The sequence below is a fragment of the Lonchura striata genome, chromosome Z (assembly GCF_050655825.1).
Source record: "Lonchura striata isolate lonStrDom1 chromosome Z, ASM5065582v1, whole genome shotgun sequence".
Taxonomy (NCBI): Eukaryota; Metazoa; Chordata; class Aves; order Passeriformes; family Estrildidae; genus Lonchura; species Lonchura striata.
Genome location: NC_140740.1, coordinates 66,239,655 through 66,256,393, shown reverse-complemented (window position 1 = coordinate 66,256,393; position 16,739 = coordinate 66,239,655). Strand labels below are relative to the sequence as shown.

The 16,739-nt window shown below is 33.9% G+C and overlaps 1 protein-coding gene across 22 annotated transcripts in view; it reads left to right on the top strand.

Moving 5' to 3' along the window:
• CCDC171 (coiled-coil domain containing 171) overlaps nucleotides 1-16,739 on the top strand; it is a 161,685-nt gene that overhangs the window by 85,861 nt on the left and 59,085 nt on the right. For all 22 annotated transcript variants that reach the window (XM_077790231.2, XM_085566918.1, XM_085566923.1 and 19 more), the window contains 2 exons: nucleotides 13,549-13,694; nucleotides 16,232-16,286. In XM_077790231.2, the coding sequence (XP_077646357.2) occupies nucleotides 13,549-13,694; nucleotides 16,232-16,286 (201 nt within the window). The remainder of the gene's footprint in view (nucleotides 1-13,548; nucleotides 13,695-16,231; nucleotides 16,287-16,739) is intronic.

Sequence of the window (16,739 nt, the reverse complement as noted above, 5' to 3'; positions counted from 1 at the left end):
TACTTTCATAAAGTAGTCTTATTAAAGGAGTAATACTTAATTTCTTAGCTTTATCAGTTCAGATTTTAATCCTGTATATTTTTATCTTCTTAGTGGCATATACCATAGAGACATCCAAAATAGCCAATTACATTCAAGGTCAGCTGGAACTAAGCAACTGTTTAACACCACTTCTTTTTATTAGATGAAGTGAATCATTTGCTCTGGTTCCTTATTCTTTGAAGAGAAACTTTTACACAAATGCTAAACAGGTATCAATAACTGACATATTTTTAACTCCTGATACCAGCTGTTCTTAATCAAGTAAAGTATTTTTGTTTCCTATTGATATGCACTTCCTTTTAGGTATGTTAGTGCCCGTATATTTTTAACGTTCTATTTATGGATCAAATTTTATAAATTGTTAATTAATAGCTCCAGTGCAGTAGATACCAAATCATATAGCTTGATACTGATATGCCTCAACATAAATACTTGTTTTAGAAGAAGGTACCCTAAATTTTGTGTTTGCTTAATCTGCTGAGTTTAGTGAAGCTGCAATTAATTTATGACAGAATAAATGAGGAAAAAAAAAATCTCATCCAATTGCTTTGATAACACTCACAAAAAGATGTTTCCTGGTGGGAAGATTTAAAGTGTTTATTTTCAATACCTATGTCATTCAAATCGTACATACATATTCTCTGTCCAGAGTATCCTTTACTAAACAGGCATAACTGAATTAATTTGATTCAATGAAGATTGGGATTTCTCTGTTTGTTAAAATGGATGTTACCCTCAGCACATGCTTTCTGCTCAGTTCTTGGGTGAATTTGAGGTAAAGGTGATACACAATTTTCTGCTTTTCATTGCTTTTCCTCTTCATATATTTATAGCCACATATTTTCTCTGAAAGAGCATTTCAAATATTTATACAATTTATTTTACTAAGACCACTAGACATACTTATTGAGTGAGTTTTACAGGTTTTTCTGAAAATGCTGCAGTATTCTAACTTGGAGAAAGGTTAAAATCTTCACTTACATGAGGAAAACCAAGTGATTTTCATGCTTCTCAGAAAGATTGCAGTAACAGTAAGAACAGAAATAGGATTTGAGATTTTTTTTTCCTCTGACATCTCAAGTTGGAAAGATTGCTAGAATGTGGATGCACTGAGGAATACTGTTGATTCTAAAAACTTTTTTGTGTCTGTCAAGAAACTGCATTTCTGTGCATTGCCTGATTAAATGTAAGGCTGTTCCTTAAAGAAAGCAGTATAGTTGATTACTGCTAGCATCTAACTCAACAGAGAATTTATATTAGTGAAATGTAGCATGTTAAAGAGAAGCAAGCTCCCGCCTGAATTTTAGTTAGAAACTAAAATTCATAATTCATTAATTAAATATGAAAGGTTGTTAGGTTTTGGGTTTTTTAGTTTCCATACTGTTTATGTTCTGAACACCTAAATAACTTATAAGGTAGGTAATAATGGATTAATATTGTCATCTGCTCTGTTCTTAGTTGAAAGAGGTAATGTGTATTTTTCGCACAATAAATAGCAGGTTAAAGAGTTTTGTCAGGTACTTCAATTTGTGTTAATGCTATTTGTAAAATAAGTAGAAGTGTTCATTCTGCTCTGTTACATAACGTCCACTACTGCTAACTTCTTAGTCTTCAAAGACTTAGGTTAACTAGAAACTTGTCATCAAGCTAGTCTTTTGTGCTTTTTTGTTTATAATTTGCATGTGGAATTTAGGTTTGTGGGAAGAGATAATCTTTCTTTTAGTAGCTGCTATCTTTACATAATAGGAAGACACATAGCACACAATTGTGGGCTAGACCTGAGAGCTCTTTTTCACAATAGGAGACAGAACACAGCCTAGATAAAGTCTGCACTCTATTGTTATTATTAGTGAGTCTGTATTTCAGATCTCTGAACTTCAACTTCACTTTACATTTCATGCTTCTGTGATTTATCCAGGGATTTAGATTCATTGAATCATAGGCAGTACTTAGTTGGAAAGATTTACAATGATGATCAACATCCAGCTCCTGGCCCTGCACAGGGCCATCTCTGAGTCACACCGTGTGCCTGAGAGCATTGTCCAAATGCTTCTTGAACTCCCTGTCAGGCTGGTGCTGTGACCACTGCCCTGGGGAGCTCTTCCATGCCCAACAAACCTCTGAGTGAATAACTTGCTCTTAGACAGGTTTTTAAATCTATCTATTTCCTTTGTTGGGTACCTAGAACATTTATCAGTATTAGCATTAGTCTGGAGGGACTGAAGTCAGTACATGGCTTTTAGATTTGTTTTGTGCTGTCGTCATCAGTGAAGCAGCCAAGCAACTATCAGCCAAGTTGTTGAAGGTCTGCATTAACTTTTCTGAGTCAAACTTTTTGGAAAATATATAAGTTATGCCCAGAATGGGAGGAAGAATAAAGTTAAAGTTTGTGATTTTGAATTCATTGTATGTTTGCATTAACATGAAGGTCAATGCAACAATGCAAAATAGTGTAGTATAAGTTATGCAACCATAATTTAATTGGAAGCTCTTATTTTGAAAGGATGTCATCATTATTGTTGTGTTTCTGTTTCATTTCTCTGCATTTCCTCTTTTGTCCAATTTCACAAGTTGAATGTCAGCAATAATTAATTTTTGAGCAATGTGAAGGTTTTATATTGGAATTTGAGCATGTATTTACACCAGGTGAACAACTTTTTTTCCTATATTATGTCACTGTACAGTACTTTATTGGTTGGTATTAAGAATATTATTCAGATATATTATTTACTACTTTTACATAGCAAGAAAATGATAAAATTGTATCCAATGCTCCTTTACATTGCAAGAAGTTTAATTGGCTATTTATTACATTTATGTTCAATCTAATCAGATGTAAATATTATTTATCTGATAAACAAGAAAAGGCATCCCTAAGTAAGAAAAATTAATATCTTATTTTCAACTTGCTGAAGAGTTTAAGATAACTCTGAGAAAACACTCTCACCATGACATCAATTTGTATGTAACTTAGACACTGAAATAGAACACTGGAATAAGTCATGATTATGTAACATCACTTTAGTTAATCTTTGAAAGCTAATTATGACCACAAGTTAAATTCCAGGAAAGAATAGGTTTACCCTTCTCCAGAAAATTATGGAATAAGTTTGTTCATGCTAATCTGATTCAATAGTCTCCTTTGACAGTCACTTTATGAGTCATGCATTCACATGAGAGCTTGGATTTTTGGTCCAATGTAAGACTGACTGACATAGAGTGAAACCCAGAGTGCCTTGGTATTAGTAACATTGCCTATTTCAAAGAATACTTTTGATCCTGGGTCTGTTTGCTACGCTATAGTATGAAAAAAAAGATAAATCTGACATTCTGTCAAAGTTTAGATTAAGAGAAAAGATAACTTAAACAAAGTAATTGCACGAACCAGCACATTTTTAGTCTTTTAAAAGTAGCCTTCAGTATTTTCTGAGTATTCCATTTGTAGGAACTATTCATCTCCCCCTTGGGGAAAGGAGAGAATAAATGGAACAATATCAAGATCTAAAAGCTTAATGGTTTTATTTCTGCATTCTAATTATACTAATAAATACCTCTATCCATGACCCTGGAATTTATAGTGCAGTGAGAAAGATTTATTGGCAAGTAATTTGGAAGAAAAATGAGATTATTGTTTAATTACAGCATGTGGTTATTAAGCATACATACTTACATACCATTTATTCCTGCTATTTCAAGACCTTCAACTGTCTTTCAGTTTTCACTCAAAAATACTGAAAGGCTTCTTGGTCTTCTTCTGAGAGATCTTTGTTATATTATTGGATCAACTACAAAGTAACTGTGTTACCTTGAGATGTGTAGAGGGGATCAATAGATCTTTAAACAGCATGAGATTTTTTAAAGAAGGTGTTCTATACCCTATTTTTTCTGGTAGTATAGATATCAATGTGTAGGACTTTCTATGATACGGGCTCTGTGTCTCCTTGATAGGGAATTCTTTTGTAGGTAGATTTGCTTTTTGTTGTTGTTTATCTAGGATATCTCCAGGGCCTCATAATTTTTTACCTGAGTCATGTTTTCCCATGTTCTCCCTTTCTCTTTGTGTGCAACTAATTCTGCAAATATCTTTATATCTTCTTGTCAAACCATAAGTAAAATCTTTCAAATAGCTATTGAAATATAATTAAACTGTTGGAATATAATTATGTATCTAACTGTCATAAGACTAAAACAAGAGATGCATTCCTTTGCACCTGTATTCCCTTGGCTGCATGCTATGACAGCAGCTGGGCCTATCTTTCATATAATTTGATCTTTTAATTTAATTTGATACTCCATTAGGTATTCAGTGATTTTCAAGGGGAAGATTTTTCAAAATTTTTACCAGTTTCAGCTTCCAGAATCTGTACCTATGCTGTCTATTACAGCGTCTATTGGAAGCTCTTCAAAATTATAGCAGGGCAACAAACTCAAAACAAAAATTATATTTTATGCTGTCTAATTTTTGTGTTATCTTTTACAATATATATTTATGAAAAATCCAGTGAGGTTTTTGTTGCTAGATAATTTTACTTTTCAGTTAAAAAGACTTTAAAATGTTTCCAAATCTTTCTAGTTAAAGTAAAACGACCTTAAGTGTTGTTGTATTTTGGGGGTTTTGTTTGTTAATATTTTGTTTTGGGTATTTTTGTCTGTAGACTTTTCAATAAGAAACTGAGTGATTTTAGAATTAGGACATTAAGATTCTCAATTCGAAGTAGCAGTACCAGTATTTCTTTTATAAATACTACTTCACAGTTTACAGGAAAATTTCTCAGGTGTGAGAAGGAAGAAATCAGTGTTCTTAGAAAAAGTTAATAATAATTTACTAAAATAATTGGTTGTGTGGTATCACCTAGTGATAGGCATATTCTTGTCATTTACATTGGTGAGTGAAGTAGGTAACTTTCCAAGTTTTGAACCACTATGGTGCCATTTTGTCTTATAGTTAAGAAATATACTAAAATAGAAAAATACAAGTAATAATTCAGTTTTCACTGAATTCACTGTCACTGTTTAACTTCCCTGTTTTAGGATCTGTGTTTGCCATGCTCAGGGAAACTTATACATTGTTTATTAAGCTTTGTGTCCTTGTTTGGCACTTGGTATGACTCAAAGCATATCCAGAAGGAAGTGAGACATCTAATCAATATGTCTTTATAGCACTTTGATCTCCTTACTGAATATTTGGATATAATATATCTTTGATGCTTTTTCAATCGAATGATTTAAAAGTTGCCTTTTATGTAAGTTAAATTTTGTTTTACTGTATCTGTTTTTTCTGCTAAGGTGACTACTCTCCAGTTTTTTAATGAGTGGAAGGATAAGGGTGACCTATATTGAAGAACAGACCTTTTAATATAAAATTACATACTTATAAATTCTTTCTTATTTTATTGAGGTTTAAAAAGTAAAAGGGATAATCAAGCATGCGTGTTTTCTCCCTGTAGGTACATCATGCACGATGTTGCTGGCCTGCTATTCAAATAAAACATTAATGCACTTAATAAATTTGGGGCTCTATGGAAACACACATACCTTGCACGTATGATTTGGTCAGAACTCTTGTGAAGGGGAATACTTGAATGTAAACCATATAAAGTGATAAATTTTTTGAAGCCCGTATTAATGTTAGTGCCATGCTAGGAAAAGAGATTTGTCTAATAAAGTAATTAAAGAAAATCAAAAACTCTTTATGAAGCAAGATCAAACCTTTGTGCGTCACTAATTGACATTCTTGCCATTGGCCCTAACTCTTCAATGTGATGGCTCACATTAATGCTCTCGTGTCTGGTGGAATTGTGCAGCAGCCTCTTCCAAGAAAGGGCTGCAGCATAACCTGCAGCAGTAAAAAAACTTAGTTGGGGCCACCAGTATATTGAGGTTATGGACAGTCTATTTTTGCATTCAGAACTGAACCTTAAACTGAACCTTTCTTTCAAACTGTTCTGAAGGCTCCTAGTATTTCCATTTTTTTAACCAGTGTTTGAAGAGAAGACGGAGACAGGGTACCATGATATTTGTTTCTCAAATGTAGTTCTGAAGCAGAATGCTGTGTCATTTAGCCTGACTCAGATGACTGTTTGTCTGTTTCATGAAGCCCCCTAACTTCAGATTGTATTCCTTTCTAAATAAACAATGGGAATTAAATTGTGGGTTTTTTTGCTTTGTAAATAAATTGTTGTAATTGTTAATATTTTATTGCTGTTATTTCTTCTTCCTGAATTGTTTTAACTGACTGTTAGCATTCAGAAATATTCTAAGCAAATTTCTGATACAAATCTAATGGAAGAGTATTTCTCAAGAACTTAAAATAGTCTATTCCAGGGCTTAGAAATGTCACTGGTAATGCAAGATCATTGAGACCAGTAGGACATGATCAGGGACAGATATTTTGAGGCTGTGACAGATGAGAGAGGCTACAAATAAAATGCAAGAAATTGGTGCAATACATTTTGTCCTCATAAATACACAACTAAATATTTTGATGTATGTACATATGATAGATTATCACTTTTAAAGTGAAGATGAAATCTAAGTGCTGGTTGTGGTTTTGCCTTGTGTAGTGTGTGCTAATGTGCATAAGTAGATAATGTGTAGCAAAATCAACAGTATTGCAGAGAGCAGTGCTACAGAGCAGCATCAGAGTTTGCTTCTAATATTAATGCCTCATTTACAGGCACATGGCAGTTACGAAGTCATCTTTTTCAATGTAATCCAGGTGTAAACCATCTTTTTGAAACCTTGGAACTGTACCAACTATAACGCTGAGAGTCTACCAGGGCAAAAAGTGTAACAGTGAAAAACCTCAAGATTATTCCTTTTTGGTGGCACTTAAGTATCTGATTTAAAGGCATGACACTGCCAAAGCATAGAAAATCTGCTACATATGCAGGGCTGAGTCTTTTCTAGTCTGTGACTGCAAAGAGCTAAATGTGGTGGGAGAGAAATTTACATTTCTAAGGAGAAAAAAGAAAGCTTGTGTGTCAGAAATTGAATAAGGATTTAATGATCATGTACTCATGCCATCATGCATGTGATTCCAAAAATTTATTCTCACTTAACTTCAAGGATTATTCTTAAAATTCATAGTGATAAAGCCTGAGTTTTTATAAAATTGTATTTGTTCTATTAAGTGGTATAATCCCTCTCTGCAGCTTTCCAGTAATATTAACATAATTCACCTAGCTTAGAAGATGATTAAAATTTCTAAATTATAATGTGCATAGATTTTGTCATGTACTTTATCATTTTTCAAAGCACAGTTTAAAGGTAGGTCTCAATTATTCTCTGTTTGGATTAATGTATGCCTGAAAGGCCTGGTGTATTTTCTTATTCAAAAGGGTGTCTATCAACAGTCCATGAGGATCTAGGCTGTGCCAGTTTATGTTTTGTAATTACTTCACTTTTAAAGTTTTGTTTAGTTTTACTTTGAAGTTGAAGGAGCATATGATGTGTCCTCTGAAAGAGATTTAATTGTGTGAAATTATTCAGAAAAAGCTACTCTGTTTAAATTACTAAACTCTTTTAATTCACAATAACTTTAAAACATATACAATTCAATTACTTCACAAAGCATTTTCAGTCATAGTTTGCTAAATATCTTGAGCTAATGCAATTGAAAAATAGGTGGCTTTCTTGTTGATCCAAACAGATTTTCTATTGAGAAATGTTTGCACTATGTCAAAGAGATACAAAATGTAGGTATAAGTCTGTGAAGCATTGTAATCCAGCCTGAATCACTGCACGTGAGTTACCTAAACTTGCTTGGCTGTCTAAGGGCTATGTTTCTGTCAATAAATGAGCTGCTGTCTACATGTACATAGGTAATGAATGTAATTTGTTTTCATGACATGAGTGCCTCAAATTTCAAGTGAATTTTGTAAGAAAAATCTCTTGCAAAACGTAAATGTGTGCATTTTCCCTTCCCCATCTATTGAATGACTCTCAAATAAAATTTCATTTAAATGTTTCTTAATACTCGGGTTCTAGATTTTGTACAGTATCACAACTGTTTTTAGAGCTGCATCTACTGTCATGTAAATTATAATCATCTTTAGTTGTTTGCTTGACATTTTTGTCCGATTTTGTCTGGAACTCACCTGGATAAACCATACTTTGTACTCCAATATTATGAGGGTTTTTCATATAAAACAATCACAAACAATTGTATCTGACATTGTGTTAGAAATGTGAAAATATGCCTGCAAGTATCTAGTCATTCAGCAGTATTTTGTTGGTTATTAAAATGATTGTACTGGCTGGTATTTGCTTTCCTTAGTTGACCAATTATGCTTTGTGACCTCATTACACAAGGCTTTAACAAAGACAAGAAGAGCATTTTGCACCTTGTTAGATACACTGAGATCTGTAAACTATTTTTAACTGCTTCTATGCTATATCAAATACTTCAGAGACAATTCATGAGGTATGTTCTTTCTCTCAATACTAGCATATGAAAAGATTGTTGTTATCAGGATGAAGGTCTGGTAGCAAAGAGGTTGAAAAAAAAAATCACTGTTTTTTTTCTGCAATGCAGATACATCTCATTCACGTGTCCTTTTGAGCACTCATATTTTTTTTCCCTAGTGAAATTTAAAGGGCATAGAAAAGCATTTGTTTTTGAAGGGATGTCATGGGTGGTCAGCCTCATTTCTGCTTTGCAAGAGCAGATCATCCACATGGAGTTCATTTCAAAGTATTTTGAGATGCTACTGCAGACACTGTGAAATACACAGTGAATCCAGGTATATTATCTTGATAGTTTCTATTTGAGAAGTGTAAATCCATCTTATTTCTTGACATAGGTCTCAATGTACTTCTTAGATGTGTTTGATTTTATTAAAGTATTGATGAGAAGTCTCAGGAATTTCTTTTGTCACAGAACTTTTTTTCCCTAAGATTTTTATTCCACTGTTTTGATAGAAGAAGCATAATTTCTATTTCTTCTTGATAAATAAAGATTATTTCCAAAAAACATCCTGTGGAATTCATCTGTATAGTTTCAGCTGATGCATTTGGTTTGCATTGCAGCAGTGGACACTAAAAATGTGGTAAACATTAAATATTAATGTAGCTTGTTGTACCTGTTGGATTTGAACCATTTGAAACTGCTCTTGGTTATGTGTAGAGTTCTTGTGGGCACTCAGAGATCATTATGTTTGCAAACAAAGATAATGGGAAGTATGTTTAAACTGCTGAAGGAATGGATGCTGGCTAAATTTTCTATACCATTTTTCATTGTGAAATTTTATTAGTTGTGAGTGTAGAACAGCTTTCAGAATGTATTTTTTAAAAGTAATATTTTGCATCTAAATAGAGAATATACATATAAAACATCTGAAAGAGAAAATCTTCAATTTCACAAATTAGTTCATTATAGACATACTGCAGTGTATTTGCATATTTTGTACTGCTGTGTTGTGTCTGTGTAATTTAAATCTAATTTACTAAGCAGTTTGATCTAGCTTTAGTTGATCCTGGAAAATACAGTCTCAGTATAAATGTGTCACACATGCTTTGCATGAATTTAAACTGTATGGCTGTCATTGTTCATCTGAAGTGATTGTCCATCTGTTATCTTTTGAATAGAGTCCTTTTCATGTGTAAAGAATGACAATACTAAACTTTGATTTCTTTTTGTAATGGGCTTTGAATAAAAAGTTTCCTGACTGCAAAACTTAAAACTTGTTAAAGGAAGCTTGTGGAAGGACCAAACCAAGACAGGCAATGAGATTTTTCTTCAATGCTATCAGTTGCTTGCTGTTCTCTCCAGCAAATGTTTTTTCATGCTTAATTTGTGGGGCAAAAAAAGGTAAAAAATCTAAATGTCTCTAAAGGAAACTACTTCTAAAGATTCTGATGAAAACTCAGCTGATCTATGAGATTTTGGCAGACTGAAGAGGAAGGAGTGCAGTGATGTCTGAATTAGCACCCGAATGCCTAAAAACCTGAGAAAGACAGATAACTGGCATTTTACAGAATGCTAATAAATTGGAGTTTAGCTTCTAAGTTGGTTCAGAATCACTTGTACTTGAAAGTGAAAGCTCAGCATCTTCACAGAACTATGTGCAAACATACTAGGTTTTTAAAACCCTCATTCTTCTTATCACAGTTAGCCTCAACTTTCTAACAGTTGTAATTGTCCACAGAAAACATTTCAAGATAAATGCATTATCAGGTTTTGAAATTTTCTTATTTTTGTAAATACTAAGACCTGGGGGGCAAAATAAGGGCTATATTGTGGATTAAGTGAAATATCTCAAGGCTGTGCTTTTCTGATAACTGAACCTGAAGTGACCTTTCTCAGACACAATTACAGAGCTGTATGTTTTTCCTTTAATTTCATCAGGGGTTTAATTAGTATACAAATAAAACTTCCCTTATCTTCCTTTCTACCTAATTGGCTTGTCTTTGCTTATATATGAAGAATGTGAAAATGGGCTGTAATTAGGATGACCGTGTTAACCTTTTTTTCTCAAACGTACTGTTGCCTAAAGGCCTCAAAGCCTAAAACCAGTGCTTTGGATTATTGCTTTGCAATCACTATGGCTCTCCCATAGGTTTTCTCATGAGCAGAAGGGCTTTGGGTGCTGCAGGTTCCCACTGCTTAACGGGATCTTCATTCTTCTCCCCACTAAATGTTTATTGATTATCTCACTGCTCCACACTCAGCCTCCAACAACTTAATATCAGGTGACAGTCAGGAGAGTTCTCCAAGTAATTAGAGTGGAGCATTGAGGGAACAATTAAGAGCAGAGTTATTAAACTTGATTTATCCTATTCTCTCCTGAACACTTTCTTGGATATCAGAACATCACACTTTCACAATCTACCCTAGCTGAGAAATTAGTGGCTAACCTGCTGCTTATCATTGTTGCCTTGCTGCCTTGAGGCACACCCTCTTGGTTTCAGTCACTCAGCTGGAAATATTAGAGTCCATAAAGTTTATCAAGGGTTTTAATTAGATCAATCTGAAGAAGCAAAAAAAGAGGCTTACCAGCCATTATTTTATAATACACTACACTGTATTTGAACGTTTCCAAGGCTTGACTTTAACCCACAGTAGCAAGAAGCTTCAAGTAATTGCTGAAACTGCTTTTGGAGTGCTAAAATCAGTTTCTATTTTGTTTAGATATTGCAATGTTACTAGATAAAGTCTGAATCCTTTAGAGATTTCTGTAAATAATGGGGTTCTCTTTGAATATTCAGTGAGATACTTGATTTAACCATTTCTGTACTGCTTCATCATTGGTTAGCATAGATCGCTGACCATGGCCCTTAAAAAAGTTAGGCCCTATTCCCTCATTAATAGGCACATTCTTGGAATGAGTAATTCAGATTAGTTAGCAGCTCACAGAAGATTTTGACTAGTGGGTCTTTTCACTGTTCATGATCAGTGATGAAAGATTTATGTGGGAGCTGACAACTCTTCAACCCCTGCAGACGAATAGCTATAATAAAAATAAAACAAACATGCATAATGTTCCTATTATCCTGTCTTTCTCTACTCTTTTAGACTGGTAGGATCTTGGGGCCAAAATCCATTCAACAGCATCTGCATGAAAAAATTTCTTGCATCAAAATACTAGCAGAAACTAGTTAAAACCAGATTTTTCAATCAGGTGGGAAACTGAGTTGGACCAAACATTGGTAACAGAGACCTTGTTCTGTGTTCAAATATAGTCCATTTTCTAAAGGTGGGAATATGGCTGGGGCGTTACTTGACTTGGTTTTCAGAACTCTTTCCTCAATGTTGAAAGCAAACAGTAAACACAGTAATTGGAAGAAGATAATGCTCTTTGTTTTTGAACTTCCATACTAATCTACATTTCAGTTCTTGGAAATAAATTTTCTGAAAATCTGACAATTGACAAAGTCATCTGTTTAGACAGGAATTTGATACCTGCCAGTGGCTTAAGGGTTGAATTTTTGAAAGCATGACTTCTGGTTTTGAATATTCTTGTGCAGTGGTTGAATACAATCTGTGTGTTTATCTTTCCTTAGGGAAAATATATCAGTTGTTTATTGAAAATAAGGACATAAGAGTCAAAATAGAATTATTCAACCTGCAGTCATTTGAACAAGAATAATATTAACATTGCTGGTATTAGAGTTTCCTAAATAAACTTCAATTTTTTTTTCTTACAGTTGTGATTAATTTCATCTTAGATTTTGTAAATTCCTGAACAAGACTTCAAGTAATGGTGCTGTACCTTCAAAATACACCACCATTTAAGTAACCGGTTGCCTTTTCTCTTTAGGAATGTAAGAAGAAGACTTATGCCAGTCGACAGATTACAGTTTATTTTACAGGACTATGCAGTCCTTTGCTGTTGATTGCTATTTTATAGAAAATTCCTCTATCATAATGCTTTTTGGAGCACCTCTGACCCTTTAAGAGGTCTGAAAGTTCTTCAGATTAGTTGAGTTTTCAGCACCCTCCAAATTTTTACCAGCATTTTGTATATAGTGTTCTTCATACTCATCCACAGCATAGTACATCTCCATGTTCCACAGTCCAGGACAAATGCTGAGTACAAATTATGCAAAGCATTCTTAGAATTCAAGCAGAAAATATACCCATATGTTTTGAAAAAAAGGTGTGTAAGAACTCAGTCTTGCAACTGTGCAGCCTTCTCTTCTGTATTTTAGAATCTATCAGGATATATGCTATGTGTAAGAGAATGTTTATAGCTACCTATTATAATTTCTTTCTAAAAAGACAATTAACAGCTCTAAGTAAAATGTAACATGTAACAAATTATGAAATCGAATTATTAATACTCCAGTCTGTAAATGTATTGATTTATCCCAGCAGAAAGGAATAGCAACCAGCCAGGTTCTGTATTAATTAGTCCTATGTGCTATTTTTCATCTGTTGGATTAATCTGAATCGATTAAAGCATGTTGTGTTAATTCTAAGCCAGAGAGAAATGTTTAAAAAATACACATACTATTTTGCATATTGGGAAACTAATGTTATAATAGTGAAAGCACCATAAAATAGATTGTACTTGATGCAATAACAGAGAATATGAGATTATCTATTCTACTGAAATTTCTGAACCTTGCAGAATATTTAAGTAAATGCTTCTGTGTTTATTCCCTTTCACTGTGAATTCCTTTCTTTAATGTTTATTTTAAATTAAGTTCTGCGAATATTCTGTGTTCTTTAAAGCTGTACTCTTGATTATTTCCTTTGTGTTTAGACCTGGTATTTGTAAATATGATACTTATAGCATAGTGTATGTCCCTGCTTGATCAAAAAATAATTTTATTTTATAAATGTATTTATACACAATCAATATATTTATACACAGTCAATATACTAAAAACTGGGGGTTCTGAACTGGTAATATTTTGGTAGAGAATTCATAAAACCTTAGTATGCAACGGTCCAAATCTACTACACAGTCAGTCTGTTTTCCACTTTGTTTAATAGCCTATGGCATAAACTGGAGTTAATTATTTGGGCTGACAAGTAACTCTGTTTTCTGTCTGCTGCAGAGTCTCTCCGAGGCAGCGATGGAGCTGAGAAGAAGAGATCGATTTCTGCGTCAGCAGAATAGACTTCTTACCCAGCTGGAGCAGGACAAGCGTCGACTGAGCAAGAGCATCCGTGATGCAGAGAGTGCCCTCTGCACGGCAGCGAAGTGAGCACTGGGACCTTGGGGAGATCACTTAAAACGGACAAAAGATCAATTCTTACTTTCATGCACAGGGTTTTAGCCTTAGCTAATGTAATGCTAGAAAACAAAAGTACATCTGCCTCTCTTTGAAATTCAGTGCTAGACTTTGAAAAAGAAAACTGTTAGTTCAAGATACTGCACGTTATGTTTTCTGTAGTTATCCCATAATAGTGCTACAAATTCTTAGTCCAAAACGCATAAGCATTTTGTCTGCCAATTACCTTACTTATTTGACAACATCTCTTTGGTAGAACTTTCATATTCTGTTCGTTTAAGGAATGGTTATTCTAAAGGGGTTGAAACCCATTTTGGACCTAGGCTTATCTGTGGAGTAGTATAGATATTTCTTCTTATTTCAGAGAGTTTTGGATTTAGATGTAAGCCCCATGCCTTTTTATACTATAACTTGAAGAGTGGAAGGAAATGTTCAGGGACCATTTTTGAAAGTATTGGTAGTCAAAAGCTGCTCCGCTGACTTTAATGAGATTATTAATAGCATCTTAGAATTGTATAGTCAGATAAAATTATAAATCCTTTCAGACCTTGTTATCTATTACTGTTACAATAGTATGCACTTTGAATATTATTGGTCCATGGCCAAGATTTTTAAAAAGTTCAATTTCAAATTAAAATTTCTTATTATACCTGGGGTAGATTTGACCTATGAATAACAATAGCTTAGAGGCTTTAAGGGGCTTATGCACCAGCAAAATTATGTAATTAATATAGTTATCAGTGATATGTTTAACAAGCTAATTAGAATGACAAATATTATTTAGTATAAGTGTATCAAAGCAGATTATGACCCAAAGAAGGATTTGTTCTTAAAAGCCTTATCCTTTTCACCCTGCCCCAAGCTATTTTATGCACTCCAGTAAGGATCATTCCCTATGGCCATTCTTATATTCAGAAAAGGTTTTCTTAATGTGAAAACTTCATTGTTCTACCAATTCTTCTTTTTCTGTGTGCAAGTGTCTTTTTCTTCCTTTGGAACATGTAAGCAAAGTTGGTAAATATACTTTGGTCTTACCCTGAAACTCTTATTTTAATATCCATTCCATTACCTAAGTGATTGTAGGCAATGCATGGGTATCTTTCAGTTTCTTTCCCAAGTTTTTGTAGTGTTGTAAAAGACAGCAAGATGTCTGTCTTGTTCTGAGAATTTTCCTGATTTTCTTTTAGCGGTGGCTAGCAGTTCATTCCACTGTCCTCCTGAGTAAAAAGCAATATTAATGAAAGTGTCTGAAACAGTGAACCTGACAAAAATACACTATTATTTTGGTAATTTCTCTGTGTTGTAGTTTAACCCCAGCCAGCAACCAAGTGCCCTGTCAATCTAGTCCAAAGAAGACTAGATCCTGAATATAGAAAAGTCTATGTGGCTTTATTAGGAATGTAAAACCCAATTCTACTCTTCTGGCCACCTTCCTCTTATTTCTGTTAAGATAGTATGAATCAAGAAATGAGAAAGCAGCCATCATTCCGTGGGGAAGAATGCCATGATTTTGACTGAAGAAGAAGAAGCTGAGGGCAGACCTTATTGTTCTCTATAGCTACCTGAAAGGAGGTTGTAGTGACATAGGGCTTGGACTGTTCCGCCAAGTAACAACTGCTAAGACAAGAGGAAATGGCCTCAGTTGTGCCAGCAGAGGTTTATATTGGATATTAGGAAAAGATTCTCCCCTGAAAGGGTTGTCAAGCATTGGAACAAACTGCCCAGGGAAGTTGTAGATCTGGAGGTATTTAAAAAATACAGCCCTTGGAGACCAGTTTAGTGGTGGGCTGGGCAGTGCTGGGATAATGATTGAACTCAGTGATCTTAAGGGTCTTTTCCAACCTAAATCATACTGATTCTATGGATTCTGGTATTGTAAGAGCTCAAACAAAATATACACATAGGTGGCAAAATAAGAGACAGTCGTGGAATGCTGAGGTTTATTAGCTTTTCTGGCATGGATTCTATTTGACTTCCTATGGTCATGATCTCTTTTCTCTTTAGTCATATGGTATTATGCAACTTCAGTTCTATTTCTGTCAATCATGAGTTGAGGCCAAGGTTTTTCATGACAGCCTAGCTGATGAGAGCTGTCTTTTTTACTGAAGCCCTAATCTACAAAAGGGCATTAGAGAATTGTTTCATTTTCCAAGCCTACTTTGGAAATGTAAGAGAATGTATTCTCTTCCTGCTAGAAGACTCTATTCAACATGCCTTTTACATCTAAAACTCTCCAAGAAAATTATAGTTGTTCATGAATATGTCCATAATTACAGCTAGTTTAATTGATAGTCCACAATAGAAGAAAATTTCATATGGAAATATTCCAAATAGTGTGGTACATGAACTATTTTTTAAGGTTTGCATTGGGGATATAAAAAGGAGAGACAAAACCATAATACTTTGAGTTATCAAAAATTATTTGTAAAAACATAATAGTTAAAAAGTAGCAGAAAATTAATTTCTACTGTGATCTACCTCTTTTTTTTTTTTGGTCTTGTAATAGAGACAGAGAATTGATCATTAGTCATATGAAAGCTGTGGATGACACTCTTCATAAGGTAAGAATTTAAAGTTATTCTTCTGATTTGTATTTCTAAACATATCAAAGTTTTACCACTGCTTTTGCTCAGGGAAGGAGAGAAGTTGTAAGGTGACTTCCATTTCCTAGAGTTTATTTCTACCTTCAACTTCTTTCATCCTAAAAAAATGTTCATTTTTAGTGAAATAAAATACAATTTTGAAGTACACAAACTTCTTATTTCTTATTACAAAACTTTCTACAAAATCCACTTTTTTTCCCTTAATCACTGAGACCACTATTTCTAGTTACCAAGTGAAGACAATTGAACATCCAAACAGCTGATAATTTCTATGGAGTAAGTCAGAAGTCATCTGGTGATGTCACATGCATGGTAGCCATAAAACATACAGCTTTGTGCATGCTACTTTAGTCTTTGATATATGATAAAACACAAGGAAAAGACAGTAAGATGCAACCTGTAGTCAGAAAC